Here is a 22170-nt window from a genome sequence, read left to right on the forward strand (position 1 = left end):
TTGGGCTTTTAATTGAAATTAAATATATTTTTTTGTGCTTCATGCTAATACAACGCTACATTCTCCCTCCTGCTAAGCAGTGCGAACAAACTGTCAAGTGCAGCTGATGTTTGGTAATTAAAGTTAATGATGATTGACAGGTTTGTAGCTTTGATCTTAGCTTCGGTAAAAACGCAAAAATGTGTTAATAATTGTTAAACTTGCAGCGCAGTCACAAGTATGCTGTGGCAACTCATTATGTAAATGACAGGCTGTTCTCGGCAGCCTGAGTGGATTTGAGTGGACTCACTCAGTGAAGCATTTAATAAAGGCAAGCATTTTTCTACATTATTGTTTAAAAATATTTCACATTATGAAAGTGTCACGTTGGGACAGTGGTTAGCACATCCACCTCACAGTTCTGGGATCGTTGGTTAAATCTCGGCTGCCTTCCTGTGTGGAGTTTGCATGTTCTTCCAACCTTCTGCCTAGAGTTAGCTGTGATCGGTTCCAGCACCCCTGCAAACCGCGTAAGGGTAAGCAGTTCAAAAGATGACTTAATTAATGAATTATATGAAATTTATGAAGAGTGATCAAAAGTATGACTTGAAAGGAGGTGCAATGAAAAATGTGGATGCGCCTACATTTTGTGCTAGTGCACCTTGATAAAAAATATTAGGCGCATCAGTGCAACCAATGGAAAAAGTAAGCCTTGGTGATATAAATTGCAATGTTATTTTTTTTTTCCCAAACAGAGCTAATCAAGTTATCTGGTGGGGCTGCAGCTATTGAATATTTTAGTAGTCGATTAATCTATCAACTAGTTAGTTTGAATAATCGAGTAATCGCATTAGGAACATTTAATGCGTTGTAGAATAAATTTTAGGAGAGGTAAAACTAAGGCTTGCAAAGATTGCACTTTCAGAAGAGCAATTGATGCAAACAGAAAATAAAATTCCCGAGTGTTTCTTCAAACTATCCAGGATTGCACTTTCATATTACCTCAAAACCTTCATATAACCTGAAACAGTATAAAATAAATAAATAAATAAATAAATGAGAATCTAAGTACAACATCAAAACAAATGGCTAACTTGCATAGTAAAAGTCTTAATCTTAATCTTACACTTAAATGCCATAAAATGCAAACTTTTTTTCCTACAATGCTCTTAACAAAGCATTCAAACTCATATTCCCACAAAAAAACGGCTAAATATACCTTTAAACTGAATAACAAATGCATTTAAATTTTAGCTCAAACGAAAACCTACCTTATGTTGGTCTTAACAGGAAGCAGCTGGATTCAGCCATGTTAAATGAGTTGTGTCATATTCACTGTTGCCACGAGAGGGCAGTGTATCCACCAAAATCAATACAACTTCACGCAAACACTTTCAAAACAAACCACCACTCTTGAATACTTGAAGCTGCAAAATTTAATTCACAGCTTTTTTCTAATTGAATTACTTGAGTTAACCGATTAATCGTTGCAGCACTATCATCACGTGAAAATTCTTCTAGTTTTAAAATCGCAATATATTGCAAACCCACGAAAAATAGCAATGATAGTTTTTTTCAAATTTCGTTCAGGTCTAATTCATATATTTTTTTGTACTTTTAAGGGGTAAAAAGTAACAAAATGATCCAGAAATACAATAGCATTGCCAAAAGATACAAAGATACATAAGTTGGAGGAAAATTCAGAAGAGGAAGTACAGTAAAAAGTACAGTACTGTAACATATTTGGAACATTTGTTCAAATAAAAAAAACAAATAGATAAAAAAAATAAACTTTCTTTTCTGTATTGGATCAGGATTCTGTATTGGCAGATTCTCAAAATCAGGTGACTCGGACTCTGGTGCAGGTTGAGTAATAAAAAGAAAAATCATCTGCACATATAGGATATAGTATGCCTTGTCAGATACAGTGAATGACGCTGCTACCATGCTTCAAATACTTTATACAGGGTGGGGCAGAGCAACTTGATTATTTAACTTTGGCGCCCTGAAGCGATGGTTGCTCTGAGGATGATATGGATGGACTTATTTGAGAGGGTGGGGCTTAAAGTATATTCTTAACATGCATTATTTATTTTGTGTTTATTTTTCAGGAAGCCCACAGAGCATCAAGGAGTGGCCGACGTTGGAACGCGCTTTCGCTGTTGAGGCATTCTTTTTTCTTCGTCCACTCCATGATGCTCACTGTGGTTCCTGAAAAATAAACACAAAATAAATCGTCCACTCCATGATGCTCACTTTGGTTCCTGAAAAATAAACGCAAAATAAATAACGCACGTTAAGAACATAACTTTAAGCCCCACCCTCTCAAATAAGTCCATTCCTACAATCTTTAGAGCAACCATCGCTTCAGGGCGCCAAATTTAAATATGCAAGTTGATCTGCCCCACCCTGTATAACACGACCAATGGTTAATTTGAGGGTTCGTGGTACAAGTTTTATTGTAATGAAGCTAACCTTCCTTTAGCACCGTTTGTCAATACCAATTCACATAAACCTGGACTTTAAAGACAATTTTGCAGGTGAGCGTCATGTTCATTAGAACAATGTCACGCTTCAGCTGTGGGACACAAGGAAGTACAAAACAACACTTAAAAAAAAAAAAAAAAAAAAAAAAAAAAAAAAAAAGACCGCAATTACATTTTACTTTTTATTTGCACAGTGGGATTATATCGAAATAATTTATGTCATGCGTACAATTGCTATGAATGTGTTCAAACTAGGTTATGTGCTGTCAATTGCGGTAGCTCCCTGAAAGCTTTGACCCACTAGCGGATATTGATCACTCACCTAATCTGTTGCTGTTTATATGAGAAGCCAAAATATCCCAAAAAAGGAGTTAGTCTAAAATACGTCGCCGCTCCGAAGATCATCCTAAGGCTTCTACTCAAGACAAAGTAAAAATATGAGATTGCCTAGAAAACCCAAATGAGACTGACCAGGCATTTATGATTCAACTCCTACTGTTGGCCAGCTGCGTGTCCTGCTTACGAACAAACTCATTGATTGATTGGCTGTCATGCACATGCACACACCCACAGTAGGTTTAGTGGAGCGTAACGCTGCTCGATGCTTGTTTGTGATGGCTCACTGACAGACTGGCACGATGATCCTGATGAGTCTCCACTGCTGTTTGGAACTCTAACTGGCATGCTGACAGGTCATGCTTCCGAAGCCCAATTTGTCCTACCAATGTTTGACCACCAGGTGGCAAGGGAGTTCATAATCTGCACCCACTATAAATAACTTTAATCATATTAATATGAGTTGGAAACAATTTCTGTTGTGATTTTAAAAAAGGTGAAATGAAAGTTTCATGTAATTATTGTAGAAAAACCAGCAGTTTTCCACAGGCTTCTGTATGAAGGCAAGCCAAGACCACACACAGAACATGATTGTTTTTAGAAAGTTCTCTCCTCGAGCGGAGGGAAGTTGCTGTTATTACTTCAAAGGGAATGAAAGAAAGAGTATTTTAGAAAGGTACGTAGATTCTCTCTCTCTCCTCTCTCTTTCTCTCAACTTTCCTACTTGCTGTCTTTACTCTCCCATATCCTGCAATTGCCTTACATCTAGTTCAAAGCACCAATTACATCCACACAATGGCTGCTTACTATACTTTCATCTCTCACAAGGTCAAACAGTCAGTTTGCTAAATTATATGATATGTATTTTCCCCATTTGTTCAAGGGTCAAACAATATTGGTCATACCGGAATTGGAGGACTAGAAAAAAGAGAAAAGAAGACTTGAGAGAGAAAAAAATTAACAAATAATAATAATACCAAATCTGGAGTACCCCCTAAAATTAATTCTCGTAACCCACCGCCAATTAGCAAATTGAATCTCAAATTTAAAAAGAAAAAAATCAATTACATTTTATTTTTCATATTATTCATTGACCCCTACTAGTCAAAAGAGATCAGTCAATGACCCTGGAAGATGAGCATTCACGGCCAGTCTTGTGCCTGTAATCACTGTGTATAGAGGTTTTTATTCATTTTATTTTTTCCATTAATTTACATTCTCCATTTGCGTTAACTTCGTTTTGAATTAATATTGTATTCATTTATAAATGCATCCAATGACGTAAAAATGCGATACAATAATGATCAATAATTAACAAGTGATATTTATGATAGAAATTGATACCTAATTTTTTTTCTTAAATGACCAAAAATAGTCACTTGGCCTATAACGGGTTGAAAGTCTTACAAGTGTCTTTTTTTTTTTTTTTTTTTTTTTTTTCGGTGGCATAAAATACCATTCGGGAGGTTTAAGAAGTCGGCAGTTTTGACCATTTTGCAGTAATATTGCCCTGTCATACTGAATAAATGCATTTTTAATATTTCAGATTCCATTTAGCACAAGACTGTTATTTGTCATGAGCATACAATTTATTTAGCAATTGGGGGAAAAAATAATTAGATAAAAAGAAATACCTGTAAAAATATTGAAATAGAGGGATTAAAACAATGATGACATTTTGCTGCTCTCTGTCACATTTTCCTAGTTCTGAATCTTCCCCCTCAATGGGCTGAATTCTAAATCAGCTGAAATTGTTACTCTGCTGACGTCATCACCCAGATGGAGGCACTAGAGCACTAAAATGACAGGCGGTGCTAAACGGCAGATTTTACGACTAATTTCTCGTCATCTGTGCTTTGCCAAATTGTATATAGTCGCATCGTCTTAAAATAAGATTTTAACTCACATAATACTGTAATGCTTTTCAAGATATTTGTTATGGTGTCACAGGCACTGCATACTATGGAGCCATGTCAAGATTGTGTATATGGAGGAAATGGAGTAATATGATTTGACATTTTAAACAGACACATTCTGTAGATTGTGCTATATAGACCTAAAACTCCGAAGTAATTTTTTTTTTTTTTAATACCATTCTGTAGATTATGCTATATAGACCATGGTGACCACTGTCCCTGAAAGAGTTAAAGCTGAGCTTCTGAAGCCTTTGTTAGTTTATTGCCTATTATTTGATGAATGTGTACAAAAATACAGAGAGGTGCAGGCTTATTTTTTGTGAAGCCAAAATGTCCTCTAATTCTGGAATAACCAATATAACATCACTTTTAATGGCAATACAAGTGTAGGGGGGAAAATCCACCCACCCATTCATTAATCTATACCATTTATCACGTTGAGAGTTGTGGGCATCAAGTGACTATTTAAGATCATTTCACGTAAAAGGCAGTCTAGCTGAAACGCAAAAGAGGACAACACGAGATGGCCTCAGGTGAGGTTTTTTCATGGGAGATATCAATCATCCGAATAAGGACAAGATGCCAAATAAACTTGATGACAGGCAAACTATCCGTTTCTTTACAGTACTGTCATTAGCAAGCACTTCCTTCCTTTGCATGCAAGCATCCTGCACACATTGTCACCCAGCTCAATCATTGACGTGCACAGAACAATGTAGGTTTCATGGACGCAGTGCACTTTTGACCTAATTGCCAGATATAAGACGCTATTTCTGTGACACATTTTTAATATTCACAATAAAAATGCAAACACACCTGGAATTCCGGCTGACAGTCACCCTTTCACACCTATTATATAAGAGCTGGGATACAGTGGCCCCATGTGCAGTCAGCACACACTGTTGACTCTTGCTCACAGTCCTGGTTTGACCGACAAGACACTAGAACTGTTTGTGTGTATGCGGGTGTGTGCATGTGTGTTTGTGTGTGTTCTTGTGAGAAAGACTAAGTTTGCTTTCCACACTCAGGTGTCAGCATCCAAACATATGTGTTAAAAAATGGTGAAAAAGCAAAAGGAGGGATAATGGAGTGGAAGAAATGAACTATACGGAGTGTCATGGTGATGAAGAAAACGTCTCGAGAGCTTGTTTATTTCACAATGGAAGTCAGCTAATCTTTTTTGTGTGTTTGTTTTTGGCCAATTTTGTTGCTGGAATCTTAATATGGAAACTTAAAGTGAAAGACAATATAACACTGAATAAACAAAATCATTTCAGTAAACGCATTATTTGGGCGTTTTCATCATCAGATATGAGTTTCCATAAGGAACAAACTCATTTATGTGCACCCAGCATTTTTCTTGTGTCATTCTATTTTAGAGTACCATATTTTTCGGACTACAAGTCGCACCTAAGTATAAGTCACAGCAGCCATAAAATGGCCAACAAAGAGGAAAAAAAACGTATATAAGTCGCACCGGAGCATAAGTCGCATTTTGGGGGGAAATTTACTTGAAATCCAAAATCCAACACATAGAACAGATATGTCATCTTGAAAGGCAATTTAAAATAAAAATACAATAGAGAACAACATGCTGAATAAGTGTACAGGAAGATAATGTTACATGATGCATAAACAACGAAATGCGAACGTGGCCAGTATGTTAATGTAACATAGCTATTAAGAGTTATTCAGATAACTATAGCATAAAGAACATGCTAACAAGTTTACCAAACCATCAATGTCCCTCCAAAACACCAAAACAACATGTGAAATTATATAATAATGTGTTAATAATTTCACACATAAGTCACTCCAGAGTATATGTCGCACCCCCAGCCAAATTATGAAAAAAACTGCGACTTACAGTAAATACAGTATATATAATTATGACGATGCTCACTTATCTTATCTTACTGTACATCTTTGAAATACTAAATAATACTAAATAATATGAAATATTGATTTGTTAACACATACAGTGCCTTGCAAAAGTATTCGGCCCCCTTGAATCTTGCAACCTTTCGCCACATTTCAGGCTTCAAACATAAAGATATGAAATTTAATTTTTTTGTCAAGAATCAACAACAAGTGGGACACAATCGTGAAGTGGAACAACATTTATTGGATAATTTAAACTTTTTTAACAAATAAAAAACTGAAAAGTGGGGCGTGCAATATTATTCGGCCCCTTTACTTTCAGTGCAGCAAACTCACTCCAGAAGTTCAGTGAGGATCTCTGAATGATCCAATGTTGTCCTAAATGACCAATGATGATAAATAGAATCCAACTGTGTGTAATCAAGTCTCCGTATAAATGCACCTGCTCTGTGATAGTCTCAGGGTTCTGTTTAAAGTGCAGAGAGCATTATGAAAACCAAGGAACACACCAGGCAGGTCCGAGATACTGTTGTGGAGAAGTTTAAAGCCGGATTTGGATACAAAAAGATTTCCCAAGCTTTAAACACCTCAAGGAGCACTGTACAAGCCATCATATTGATATGGAAGGAGCATCAGACCACTGCAAATCTACCAAGACCCGGCCGTCCTTCCAAACTTTCTTCTCAAACAAGGAGAAAACTGATCAGAGATGCAGCCAAGAGGCCCATGATCACTCTGGATGAACTGCAGAGATCTACAGCTGAGGTGGGAGAGTCTGTCCATAGGACAACAATCAGTCGTACACTGCACAAATCTGGCCTTTATGGAAGAGTGGCAAGAAGAAAGCCATTTCTCAAAGATATCCATAAAAAGTCTCGTTTAAAGTTTGCCACAGGCCACCTGGGAGACACACCAAACATGTGGAAGAAGGTGCTCTGGTCAGATGAAACCAAAATGGAACTTTTTGGCCACAATGCAAAACGATACGTTTGGCGTAAAAGCAACACAGCTCATCACCCTGAACACACCATCCCCACTGTCAAACAAGGTGGTGGCAGCATCATGGTTTGGGCCTGCTTTTCTTCAGCAGGGACAGGGAAGATGGTTAAAATTGACGGGAAGATGGATGCAGCCAAATACAGGAACATTCTGGAAGAAAACCTGTTGGTATCTGCACAAGACCTGGGACTGGGACGGAGATTTATCTTCCAACAGGACAATGATCCAAAACATAAAGCCAAATCTACAATGGAATGGTTAAAAAATAAACGTATTCAGGTGTTAGAATGGCCAAGTCAAAGTCCAGACCTGAATCCAATCGAGAATCTGTGGAAAGAGCTGAAGACTGCTGTTCGCAAACACTCTCCATCCAACCTCACTGAGCTCGAGCTGTTTTGCAAGGAAGAATGGGCAAGAATGTCAGTCTCTCGATGTGCAAAACTGATAGAAACATACCCCAAGCGACTTGCAGCTGTAATTGGAGCAAAAGGTGGCGCTACAAAGTATTAACGCAAGGGGGCCGAATAATATTGCACGCCCCACTTTTCAGTTTTTTATTTGTTAAAAAAGTTTAAATTATCCAATAAATTTTGTTCCACTTCACGATTGTGTCCCACTTGTTGTTGATTCTTGACAAAAAATTAAAATTTTATATCTTTATGTTTGAAGCCTGAAATGTGACGAAAGGTTGCAAGGTTCAAGGGGGCCGAATACTTTTGCAAGGCACTGTACATAATAGTGTTCATGTACTGTGACACGGTTTAAGAAAATGTTACTGAGGTTACTGTCAGACAAAAGGGTAAAGAAGAAAAAATTGTGAGAAATCTTGAGTGTAATAGAAGCTTGTTTTTTGACGCCACAAAGCAGTTGGAACAACAATGCTTTACTTTTTTATATTACGTGACATTTTCTGGTTGTAAAACAGTACAAGAAACAGTTGGATATCAACAGATGTTCAATTCCTGTCATTAAACAACAAATAGGAGAGCTTATGTTGTAACTGCACTCAGAATATGACAAAAACAATTCAAGAACAGCAAATCATTTATCACGATGATATGTCAAGGTTAAGCAGGGACTCAGGTGGTGTATAAACAAATTTCGCTTGAGTGTCCATCACGTAAGTGAATTTACTTCCAGCTTGAGTGATGGCTTTATTGCCATCTGTAACATCTGGGGTGTTAAATGATTTCTCAGCTGCTTATGGTTCAGTTACATTACATCGTGTTTTGTAAGAGCTTTTTATGTTTTCACTCATATTAAAACTTGTACGAAACCTGTTCATTTATCCTAGGTTTTTCAGAATGGAGGAATGTCTAAAAAAAGCAACACTGGAGTGTGTGTTTGGTACTGTTTTTATCCTTGAATAGACAGTCCAGAGAGGATCGCAAATATGTGGAATTACATAAATGTGATGCGTTATTTTGTTGGCGTCAGCTTTGAGATAAGGAAAGCAATGATGTAACAGTGTAGTGTTCATGTCAAGTTTAACCCATTTCAACCCACCAATTACAATATCGACCAAAAAAGCAAGAATGTTTAAATGATTTTGTTGTTGTTGATTACTTAAAGGGCAGAAGGTGGGTAGTAACGCGTTAGATTTACTTGAGTAACTTTTTGAGAAAACTGTACTTCAGATCTAAGAGTAGTTTTACGAAGCCGTAGTTTTTACTTTTACTTGAGTAGATTTGTGAGGAAGAAACGCTACTCTTACTCCGCTACTTTGGGCTACACTAGTTTTTACATTTTTCCTCTTTATTCTACATATTAGATTTTACATATTTTTGTTGTTTCCAGAGATGCCAGCAGTTGCTCTACCATTTTCACCAATGAGATGTCGCAACAATAATCACATGACTCCAATATACCATTTAGACTCAAGGTTGCCTTAATATGATCAAGCCGGCCTGTTCAAACACGTGGCATCTTTTAAGGACCATGAAATATTAAGTACTTGACATAGAGCAACTTGACTCGAAAGAGTGGATTTTAACCTTTCTCTCCATTTTTATTTGTTACCGATTGACCGATTGAGATGTGATCCTTTTATGGGAAATATGTTTTCTCCACTAGAGGGCACTCATGGTTTTTGGACCAATGCTGCTTCATTTCTGTAGATTTTTTTGTCTCGACGGAATTCAATTATTATTTTTTTTTTTTGTAATTCTTTGGCTTAATGTGGCTATGTATAGGCTATATTACAGTAAAATAATAACCGTCATATCCATGTGAAAACATCACTGTTCAGGGCATATTGCACACCCTTTTACACCGCTCACCTGTGGACCAAGTACTTAGCTAAGCCCATGCAGAGGCTAAATGTAGCCTAAAATGATGCCTTGAGGCTGTTATTGTGTGTGCCCAGATGGTACAGCGCCAGCCAATTATTTGTCAGTTCTGGGTTACCCACCTTTAAAGCGCTATTAAGAAATCAGATGTATAAGTTCATGTGTCAATTAAAAGAGTCCGAATATAGTATTTTAATGAAAATAGCGGACCCTTCAAATATAGATGTAGGTCAAGCATGTGGCATCATTGGCGTAAAAGCCTGCTTGTTGTGCATAGATAGTTTGTGCCTTTTTAATGTTCTTTCTTTTCTAGTTTCTGTTCCTTTGTTTTCTTATGTCATTTTTCTGATGGTTTTTGTGCTATGGACACCCTGTTGGACTCCTGAATAAAGATCATATACTAGCATATCGTTGCTATATTGTATGCCATGTATCTTGTAACTTTGTTGTAACTTGCACAGTAATTTCTGAAGAAGAGAGAGAAGTTGGCGGCACGGAACAATCTGCAGCGGCAATAACATACTCTTGTCATCTGTAATTGTACTGTGTGTCAATGACAATTACAGCAATCCAATCTAATCCAATAACAGTTCATGTAGATAATTTAGTGCTGAGATTTAAAAAAAAAAAAAACCATTGCCTCAAATAGAAAAAAAAAAATCAAACGTCGTAAGCAGTTACTTCCAATGTTACTCATGACTTGAGTAGTTTTTTAATTGAATACTTTTGTTTTTACTTGTACTTGAGCACATTTTTTTGTATGACAACTTTTATCTTTATTGAATAATATTATTTTGAAGTAACGCTACTCTTACTTGAGTAAAATTTTTGGCTACTCTACCCACCTCTGTTCAAAAGACACCCAACTTGGTTTGGGTCTTTAAATGTCTGGGGAAAATTTTGGGCTATTGAACATCCCGAAAGAAGAAGTGATATAAATAAACATTTGCTGGAAAAAGTTGCACTTACCTTAACATAGTCCATTGTGGCATCCAAGCCGGCTGTTGGTTCCCTGGGGAAGACAGAGAGAGAAAATGCCCGGTTGAGTGAGCACATCTTGTCCTTGATGGTGGTTTTCCCACCAACAAACTGTCCTTGTTCTCTTGGTTTCTCTCTGCTTCCTACTGGAACTAGCCACTTCTGACTGCTGGTTATGCCTCTCATTCAAGCAGTCACATACATTCAATCATCCAAAGAGGCATCTTTACTGTCTGGTTTGGCAAAAGGCTAATCCTCTTCTGTCATGGAAGCATACGACATGAAGTTATCCAAAGTTGACAGTACTGGAGAAAAAGAAGTAGAAGTGCATACTGAGCTGCTTCTAACTCACGTCTTTCCCTGCCTCACTCTCTTTTCTCTCTCTCGCTCCCTCCCTCTCGTCCCCATCATAATACACATCACAGCCCCACGCCCCCAACTCTGTGAGTCCACTGACAATTTCACACAGTAGTTACGGCACACAATACTCAGAAAACACAGATGTGTCCATGTTTATTTATTTATTTTCAGTAGCATTAGCCTGATCAATACTTTGAACTGACTGAAGTTGTTCCACATTCTGCTCTGAACAACTTGAGTCCCTGACCTCCTCCAGGAGGCTTATAGCTAGCGGCTCACTAAAAAAAAGGTAATTAGCTCAAATTCTTTACTACTTGAACAAGGTTGTTGGTTGAAGTCCCTTAAGCTTACACCAGTGTTCCCATGGGAATATGAGCATAGGCCAGTACTTAACAAACCAAACACATTCAGCTGTAAGCCCTCTCAGCTTTAATATGGCCCCAAATATCAACTGGGATTTCATTACGTAATAGAACAGAAGGCTGCATTCACAACAATTTCTAGTCTTTATTCATAGGCCCCCTCCTAGCTTCTAACCTGAGGCAAACGATCCATTGACGTCTCCAGGAAAGGACAAAAAATAGCACATCGCATATGAAAATAATCATGACTTTCATTCGTCTTTGAAACATTTACAATATTTAAATCTTTACTGAAAGACTTCCTATAAGATAGTACATTTTATGTACATATGGATTTAACCAGTGCAGGGGAAAATGCATAATTATATGCACTCTCAAACTTTCTCACAATCGCTGTTCCGTAACGCCACCGCAAGTGGGCTGAGCTAAGGAGTTGAGTCTAAAAAGAGTTATTTTCACATACATGCAACATTTGCGTGCAAGCATGTTAGTTGGTTCGGCCGTATAATTTTGCTGGCACTGCATATAATCATTATCGCATACTGTAGATCCATTTTGATTGTGTGACACTAACATTTGATTTTGGATACCACATATAAGCATGCTTAGGGTTCCCTAAAGTATGAGAAAGGGGCTTGCTTCCTATTGTTAGTAACAGTATTTTGATCAATTATTCGGGATGTCTCTGATCCTATCACTTGATTGACAGTGGTGGAATGTAACGAAGTAAAAGTACTTTGTTACTGTAAGTACATTTTTGTGTATCTGTACTTGAGTACAAAAATGAAGTGGTATTTTTTACTTTTATTTCAAAACATTTTACAGCAGGTATCTGTACTTTTTATTTCACTACTTTTCAAATTGTCACCTGCGTTACACCATAGACTTTAAAATTGTATTGATGGGTCAATCCGGCCAGCATCTGCGCCACGCCTTTCAAGCAGGGGGCCCATCCCACAATCCGCTTTAGTTATTCGCAGTCTGTAGCAGCATCACATGCAGCGATTCAACGCCGGATTTAGGATAAAAGTACAAAAGCTGTACCGCATAAAAACAGAAAGGATTGTCTCAAGAGTGATTTGTTCGAGGATTCAAGGTCATTATTATATTTTTCGTACCATGCATGCATTTTGAAAGATTGTGAAAAAAATCAATGGGAGAAATTAGCTGCTACGGCATTGCCATCATAGTTCGCCATATTCACGTAAAATAAACTGCCGGGTTCTTTGCTCTTTTAACAAAGAATCGAGACTGTTTTACGTCCATATCTATAAAGAATTCAGGGATTTAAGAATTTATTCACAAGAATTTCAATGTAAAAAGCTCCTTGTTGTGGTAAGGCGGCACCACAGTGACTTAATGATGAGCAGCACATTCGACATATTTACGTAAAATAAATACTGCCAGTTTTTTATTTATTTATTTTTTTTTTTTTTTTGCTTTTAACCAAGAATCGAGACTGTTTTACATCCATATCTATAAAGAATTCAGGGATTTAAGCATTTATTCACATGAATTTTAACGTAAAAAGCTCTTTGTTGTGGTAATGCGGTGCCACAGTGGCTTAAAGACGAGCAGCACATTCGACATATTTACGTAAAATAAATGCTCACTGCTCGTGTTTTTTTGCTTTTAACCAAGAATCCTTTTACCCCCATATCTATTAATGACCCTGTTTTTTGTGCTGCTATACTCTAACACCGTTATTAACTGTCCTGTCCTTTTTCAAGGTTTTACCATGGTATGAAAACGTCACGGTTTCAAAACCGTTAACATTTTCTGTCATACCGTAATACGGTATTCGCTATTTTACATGTCCCAATAATGCAACCAACAAAGACGAATGTTAGCCTAGTCTTAGTTGGGAGAGTAACTTCATCGAGGTTATATGTTTCACGGCCACTGAGAAACAAGCTTTGAATAAAGGGAAAAAGGATAGCGTGAAAGCTCACCAATTGCGACTGATGATCTTGCCTTAAGCACAAATGCACGTTCGCTGGACAAGGAGAGGTCTCACTACCAATGTTTTTTAGATGAAACTTCTACACAGTAATATTTACATTTTAAGTAACTTATACATTTTTAACTTATTAACTAATGAATTCTTTGTCTTTTTAACACAAAGGCATGACATGTTGACTAGAGTTGACAATGTGGCTGAAAATGGCGAAACTTTACTTGAGCTTTTTGCCCCCTCCAAAAAGTAAAAATAAAAAGTCGGGACAGTATGCATTTTTTAAATTTTATTTAGAAGTGTTTTTACTTTTTTATAGCAATTATTTTTGTTCTTGCTCTAATCTTGAGCTGAACCTAACTCAACCTGGGCTGTGGGTTGTCTGAGTTCTATTTATTTTAATTTTATTTAAAATATTTGTTATTTTTTTGTTTATTAGTTATTTACTTTAAAAGTATATTCATGCTCCAATTTGCAAATATGTTCTTAAAAATTAAAAAAATCCCGGAAAGATATTTTTTAAATATCTCATATATCTCAAAATAACACATTTTGTAGCTATAATTGCAATACCGTGAAACCGCGGTATTTTTTCCTTCAGGTTTTCGTACCGTCAAAACCTCATACCGGCACATGCCTAATCCTATCCTATCCTCTATCCCATCATATCCCATCACATCCCACTCTAATAGTATTAAATGTTGCTCAAAGAACTTGAGAATACTTCCCAGTATACCAAATTTGTAGATGTAGTTGTAGACTAACCACATCTGTTTACACAGTGATACAGTATATTTTATAATTTTCTGTGGCTGCCACGTTTTCTGTATTAAAATTAAGATGCAGTCACAGTATTGTTGTTTTTTAAAATAACCATTTGATGATTGTCATCGTATTAAAGGGAACCTTGCACTTAAAGACTTATAGGCTCTAATAAGCCACAATTGTTCTCTATTACTAAAATATGTTATTAGAAACACATAAAATATTGTCATGGATTTAAAAATCTGCAATATTTACTACGTGTTTTGTTCTACGGAGGTCGTCATGTTTTATGCGCGCAATGGAGGCTCAGTGTGATGACGTAATTTGTCACTGTCACGAGACAAACACTACCGGATTACTCCAATTCCTTCTTTGTGGCAAGACGTCAAACATGTGCACATGGTTAAAAGCGGCGAGTATTTCATATTTGTTTAAAAAAGTAATTAATTACACTAACAAAAGAAAAGTAATTACCGTATTTTTCAGACTATAAGTCCCACCTGAGTATAAGTCACACAAGCCATAAAATGCCCTACGAAAAAGAAAAAAACATATATAAGTCGCACCGGAGTATAAGTCGCATTTTTGGGGGAAATTTACTTGATAAACTCCAACACATAGAACATATATGTCATATAATGTTACATGATGTATGAACAACGAAATGCGAACGTGGCCGCTATGTTAACGTAACATAGCCATTAAGAGTTATTCAGAAAACTATAGCATAAAGATGCTAACGAGTCAACCAAACCATCAGTGTCACTCCAAAACACCAAAATAACATGTGAAATAATATAATAATGTGTTAATAATTTCACACATAAGTCGCTCCAGAGTAACCCCAGAGTAACAGAGTAAGTCGCACCCCCAGCCAAGCTATGAAAAAAGCTGCCACTTATAGTCTGAAAAATAAGGTAATTACATTACTCACTTCAGAAAAAAATAACGCTGTTAGTAACGCCGTCATACTCTAACGCTGTTAAAAACAACTCTGGTTTTTATTGATTCTTTTATTACTTTTTCATTGCTTCAAAATACTTTTTGCATGTGTTTCCCTCTCATACTTTTAAGCATTGTGTTTTCTTGTGGTAGCTTTAAAGCAGATTGTTGATCTGTTGACCACATTAGTCAAGTAGCATATTTAAACCACCCTTATTTGATATTACTACGTTTAAGTATTTTCTTGAGGCATCTTTCGTATGTTCTGTCTGTATGCATCTAAACAAAACAAGCTGAAAGCGCACGGTAGTACTTTGGGTGTCAGATTTGCCTGTAGACGTTTCGCCGGAGTAGCACATTTTGGCAGAACACCATTATTTTTTTCCTACTCTCGTCTTGTCTCCTCCCGTCTTTCCTTTTCATTTTGCTTTGCTGCTCGTTTTGTGAAATATCGACAGTGCTGTCATTAATATTCCTCTCGGGTTCGAATTAAAGGGTTAAACAGATGACATGTTTGTGTTGCTACAGTCATACACTGGAAGCCCAGCAGCTTAACCATGTGACGTCAGCGCCCTGTGACGTCAACAACAATGGCGACCTACTTGTTAAACTAATTTTACAAATTGTATAAAAACGAAAACATCAAGAGTGGTTTCAATATCAAATTATCCATCCATCCATCCATCCATCCATCCATTATCTTCCGCTTAGTCCGGAGTCGGGTCGCAGGGGCAGCAGCTTTAGCAGGGAAGCCCAGACTTCCCTCTCCCCAGCCACTTCAGCTAGCTTCTCCGGCGGGATTCCAAGGCGTTCCCAGGCCAGCCGAGCAACATAGTCTCTCCAGCGTGTCTTGGGTCGACCCCGGGGCCTCCCGCCGGTGGGACATGCCCGGAACACCTCTCCAGGGAGGCGTCCAGGAGACATCCGAACCAGATGCCCAAGCCACCTCAACTGGCTCCTCTCAACGCGGAGGAGTAGCGGCTCGACACCAAGCCCCTCCCGGATGACCGGGCTTCTCACCCTATCTCTAAGGGACAGCCCGGCCACCCTGCGGAGGAAACTCATTTCGGCCGCTTGTATCCGGGATCTTGTTCTTTCGGTCACGACCCACAGCTCGTGTCCATAGGTGAGGGCAGGAACATAGATCGACCGGCAAATTGAGAGCTTCGCCTTTTGGCTCAGCTCCTTCTTCACCACAAATTATTTCAACTCACAATAGCGTTTGTCTTTTAAGAACTACAAGCCTTTCTATCTGTGGATTACTTTAAGTATGTGTCATATATAAGATGACAACTTGGATGACTAATTATTAGTGCTGTCAGATTTATCGCGTTAACGGGCGCTAATTAATTTTTTTCAATTAATCACGTTAAAATATTTGACGCAATTAACCCATGCACAGAATGACCCATTCGTGTGTTGCCTCAAACAGTTAACAATGACGCCGTTTTCGCACATTGAGAGCAAAAAAGTCAGAGAAATCCGAGTGGACACAGGCGTTCATTGGACCGGCCCTGGCTTAAGCTTTGGCAATTCTTTCACAACAATTATAAGTATTGTGGCAAACGACGTGGGGAAGAATGACAGGAGGCGATCTTTTTCTTAACATGCTTAATTGAACACAACACAGAACATACTGTATACCATTTGTGGCCACCACTGACACTCATGGTTGCCCAACCTCCATCATGCATTTGGGCGGAACAGTTAAGTCGCTACAGTATCATTTAGTGAAAGCACAACAAAAATAATATTCCTATCGCTGAAAAAAATAATGTTCACAAAAAGAAAAGCGCTCACTGCAATGAGAACTGGCATTCCCAATCAAAATAGCTATGCAAAATACACATAAAACTTACTCAGACTTTGCCTTGGCTAGATCTCTAATTAATTTAAACCTCGCCAATGACACCTTGTGGTGTATTTCAATCATTACCTTACGTAGTTAAAGACACTGTGGAAGAACAGCAGGGAGCCCAATGTGACGTCACAGCTCGGCGACGACAACAATGGCGAGCTATTAGTTTATTTTTTTTATTGAAAATTTTACTAATTTTATTAACCCTTAGGTGCGTGCATAAGTGGGTCAAAAATGACCCATTGAGGTTGTTTTCTTGAAATATCTTCGGAATGAAAAATTGTTATCAATTCATATTCCAGGTATTCCTAAAAAAAAACATGTTTTTGATATAATGCCATTCAAATTTTTGATGAACTTTTTATACATTTAAAGAAATTGTCGATTTTGTATTACTACCCTAAGCTTCCACAAGTGGGCCAAAAATGACCCACATGCATTTTCTATAGAATCCAATGGGAATCTTTCATTCTTATCAGCTTTGGCTGTCAGGAATAAATTTACCGTGGACCACACAGACTAGGTATGTAAAAAGTGACATCCCTTAAGAAGATTATTTTACACAGCAAGAGCTGATACGTGTACTGTAAGTATTATGTCCATATAGTATTTTGCGTGTGTGTCTCTTATAACTCTTTTTATTATTATTTATCAACAAATTAACCTACTTCATAACTAGCTAGCTAACTAAGGCTAGGTTCATATCGCGGGTCCTAATGCACAATTCCGATTTTTTTGTCAGATCTGTTTTTTTGGCGTACCCGTTCAGACTGCCTTTGTCCATTGAGCCTGTTCAAGTATCACACATGCGCTCTGATTCGCAGTCCGAGATGCGCTGAGCAAACTGGCCCGCATGCGCAGGAGCATTGGAGCATAGAGAATTTTAATTGCTGTTAATTGCTGCATGAATTCCAATTTGTGGGACTTGACAGTTCCGACCGCAGCCACATTCTGGAAAAATGTGGCTCGGATGGGATTTTAACCACATACGAAAGTGACCTGGATCGAATTTGAAAATGGTCCACTTTTATGCGACTTTTCCCGTTCAGTCGAGCTGGAAAAACACGAAAAAAATCTGATAGATTTACAGCTGAAATGGTCCTACAGATGTTGGATGATGGAGAGGCAGTGACGGGGTTGGACTCAAGTGTCCGAAATATCTGATGATGAGGACCTAGACTACTGTCCAGGTGGCAGTGACAGTTGTCCACCTGGAAATCCAACTGAACAGGATCAATCTGACTCATAAGATTCCACTTATGTGTCCTCTGAAGAACAAAGTGTCCAAATCATGGCCAACAGAATGAGTTTGTTGGGTTCTTACAAGAGAGAATTACCTCCCACCCAGGGCAGAACACAGAGCCACAATATTCTCAGAAATCGGTCAGTGCCTCCACTTTTTTTTTTGGTCAAAAAATGTTAATTGAATCATAAAGATATTTCAAGCATGCAATCATTCTTCTGTGGCCCTAAATACAATACCAATTAATATAAGTATAAGTATATAATTTATTCTTCACCAAAATGGCATAAAAACACTTTGGTTCTAATATGGGTCATTTTTGACCCACTTATGGAAGACCGTAGGGTCCAGTAACTTGTGGATCTAAGGGTTAACAGAAATAATATTTTAGAGATGGTTTGAATTGCGATTAATTACAATTAATTAATTTTTTTAAGCTGTGATTAACTCGATTAAAAATTTTCATTGTTTGACAGCCCTACTAATTTTGTGTTATTTAGAGGAGATTAGACAACACAAAAAAATCTGATGTGCATAGTATAGAAACCACTTTTGGCACAACCTCAGCTTCGTCCTTCACAGAAGACATTGGCTCAATTTTACTTTGAATTACTTCGATTGTTACCAATACATATTTTAAGATTCTCTCTAAACCGCCGCCATTCTTTAGACCACAGGTGTCAAACTGATTCCAGAAAGGGCCAAGTGGGTGCAGGTTTGCTTTCCAACCAATGAAGAGGACACCTTTTCACCAGTTAGATCTTTTACATGTGTAATCAGTTAAACTTTGTCAGGTGCTGCTTGTTTCAGCAGGAAGTTCATTGGTTAAACTCTGCGTTGTATCGGTTGGAACAAAGTCCAGCACCCACTTGGCCCTTTCTGGAATCGGTTTGACACCTGTGCTTTTGACCATAAAGTGTTTACATATTGGCGATTTCGCCGCATCTCCATTGCAGGCCATTATTTATGAGACTTCTTGCAACCCAACCAATCCTGCATGCGTTGAATATTTGCCAACAAAGATCCTCAAATACTGTAGCTTTAGAGGAATAGGGTCTTAAATATCGTGTCCCCCCCCATGTATTTCTTATGCCCCTCTTAAAACTAGAGTCTAATGGCGGGCCTGCATCAGACGTAGGCCTACTGAATATTGTATATTGTGAATCCAATCAAAGTTGAGTAGGTTTAACAAGAGCAGTCAAGGAATGGAGACAAAATGTGGTTGGAATGTGGAGGTCGAGCACTGGCCTTCCTGCCTACACATACTAACCACATCTAACTTTGACTTTTTTATTCTGCTTGTTCTGCTGAAACAGCATCGGACACTTTCTGCTTCTGTGACCACGAGACGGACCTGCCACATAAAGACACACGAAATCGAGAACGCCGTAAAAAGTCAAAAGTGGAATGGGGAGAGGCTGCTCTCACCGCAATCTTTTTCTGGCTTCTGTTGTTCTTATGCTTCCCCGCATGACATTTAGCATTACCACACGTGGGCGACTCCAGTACACCATGCATGTGTGGAGAATGGAACTGTTTTAAGTTGAGTCAATGCAGTGTTAGTTTTCAGCCAGGAGATGTCAGTATCAAACATTCTTTAGTTTGAGCGCTCAGATATTTGATTAAAAGCTGGAGAATATTTGCTTGGTAAATTTATGCAAAGGAAGTCCCATATTTTTGGAGATAAAAATTAGCTTCATGGTGGGTCTATTTCAAAACACAAACTAGAATAAGACAGAACGGACAATTTAAAAGTGCAACTTTGTTGATTTTAGAGAAGGCAACTTTTGTTCGCTACTCCCTCTCTCCTTATCTTTCCTCACTTGGTGGTCTGCTGATGGGTCAACAGACAGACAAACTGGCCACTTAGGAGCTAGCAAGAGCAACATAAGGTCATAAGGGTGTCTAAGGTCAGCTGACGGGGTGAGTCAAGACGGACTGACATACCAATGATACACTCCCTTAACTTTTTATAGGCAGTTAGTGTTGCATCAGTTTCAAATGAACAAGTCGGTTGACAGAAAGAGAAACAAAGAGGAGCTCTGAGCATTTCTTTGAGCTGACTATAATTACATTTACATTAACATAGGCCATTGGTTCTTAACCTGGGCCAGAGCCGTATAAAGAGAGGCGCGACATTCCCATAGGGTAGGGCAACCAAACGTCCTCTTTTACCCGGACATGTCCTATTATTACGTGCTCTCCGGAGGGTCCGGCCGGGTTTCATAAATTCATGAAAATGTCCGGTTTTTATGATTTTTCACGGGACCAATTTGAAGAGAATCCCTCCGGCCGCTAGGAGGCAGCACCTGCCTGCGTTGATGTGGCTCCAACTAGTAGGGGCAGGAGAAGGAGTACATCTTCTTTTTGTTTTTTGTTGGCAGTTTACCCTTTGTTTCATGTGGAATTACCACCATCTAACGACGGTTGACAGTTTGGCAAGAAATCAGACTACAGCAAGGAGTTTTCAGACCTGGCTCCATACACCTTTCTGTAGGTTTCTCTCCTGTTAATGTCGATCACGTGTGTTGAATATTGAAAGTATATTCGGAGGTAAGTTGATGAGAAAAACGGTCCCTTTTGAATTGTCCACAGTCTATAAGAAGCGCTTAATAATGTATATGTTGAGCTTTATTTGTATGTGCGTGGCGTGATTATACATATATTTTATCTTGATGACGAGCGATTTTCTCCTACTTTTTAAGATGACTCTGCTAAATGGGAATGTATCGCCAAGGATAAATTCATTAAGTCGCTACCTTTTTTAAATTGTCAACTCTTTCAGAGGCCCTTTGTGACGTTCACACTCATCTATATTTGTGAGTATTGGTAGACGACTGGCTTTCACGTGCTAATTAGCTCGATTTTGTAAGCTTTGAACTAAGGTATCACCCTCATGGAAGAGTACCAGGTCAATGCATGACAACCTGTATTCTTTACACCAAAATGTTTGACATTATTATATTTTAGAGATCTGTATAGATTGAAAATGTCACGTCCTGCTGCTGGTTAGATTATGTTTTGCTGCAGAGCTCATTGTGGGGGCATTCCTGACGTCGCACTTGCACTCAATGCGGGCTCATCAACACGTCATTTAAGCACGGTTGATCCCGAAGAAAGCTGCCGAGATATTGCTTTGCTGATCGCCATTGTATTCTCGCACCATACCCTCGCTATATTCGAGTATCGTCTGCCTAGGATTTTTGTTCCTGTGCTGCCCTCCTTTGAATTTCTACCTTGTGCAGGTATTTGAGTATATGTGTGTTTAGCCTTGTTCGGCTTTCTGCCTATTTTCTTAGTTTACCCTCGAGTTTGTATTATTGAGCTCCATCGACCTACTGTCACGGACCCTTTTTGTTTTTTCTGCCTTTCCGCTATCGCGTGTTGTTTTTCGTTTGTGATTTATAAACCCTTGTACGCCATCCCCGCTTGTGTCTGCTGCATGGTCCAACCTTGTTTCCGTATTCGCACTCGTAACAGAAAAGTGATATCAACAGACAATAAACACAAATTAATGATAGAAAACTAATTTAATGTTTTTTTAGGTCACATTTTCAAGATCCATTTCTGCTGGGGACTGCTGCTGGTGCCTGCTGGCTTTGGGCACGAAGCCCATTTTTCAAATAGCAAAAAACATATTAAAAAAGCCTTTTATTTCATGTTTTGATGGCTGACCGTTGCCATCCATTTATTTTGCTGCTTTTGTTCTTTGGGCAAACCATGCTGCACAATCAACCACCACAGGCCACTGATCTATAAAATGTTAGATGTAAACAATGAACCATGACACCAATTTCACCAATTTTATCCATTTTCCCATAAA

At 38.3% G+C, this 22170-nt stretch overlaps 1 protein-coding gene across 4 annotated transcripts in view; it reads right to left on the reverse strand.

The window, feature by feature from the left end:
• The window catches only part of bcar3 (BCAR3 adaptor protein, NSP family member), a 181047-nt gene that overhangs the window by 79197 nt on the left and 79680 nt on the right, over positions 1 to 22170 (reverse strand). For 3 of the 4 annotated variants that reach the window (XM_057841253.1, XM_057841254.1, XM_057841255.1), the window contains one exon: positions 10855 to 10897. In XM_057841253.1, coding sequence (XP_057697236.1) covers positions 10855 to 10897 — 43 coding nt within the window. Of the gene's footprint in view, positions 1 to 391; positions 1947 to 10854; positions 10898 to 22170 lie in introns of those variants that run through there. The other variant, XM_057841257.1, reaches the window with a different exon arrangement.

Source organism: Corythoichthys intestinalis, chromosome 7 (genome assembly GCF_030265065.1).
Source record: "Corythoichthys intestinalis isolate RoL2023-P3 chromosome 7, ASM3026506v1, whole genome shotgun sequence".
In the NCBI taxonomy this organism is placed as follows: Eukaryota; Metazoa; Chordata; class Actinopteri; order Syngnathiformes; family Syngnathidae; genus Corythoichthys; species Corythoichthys intestinalis.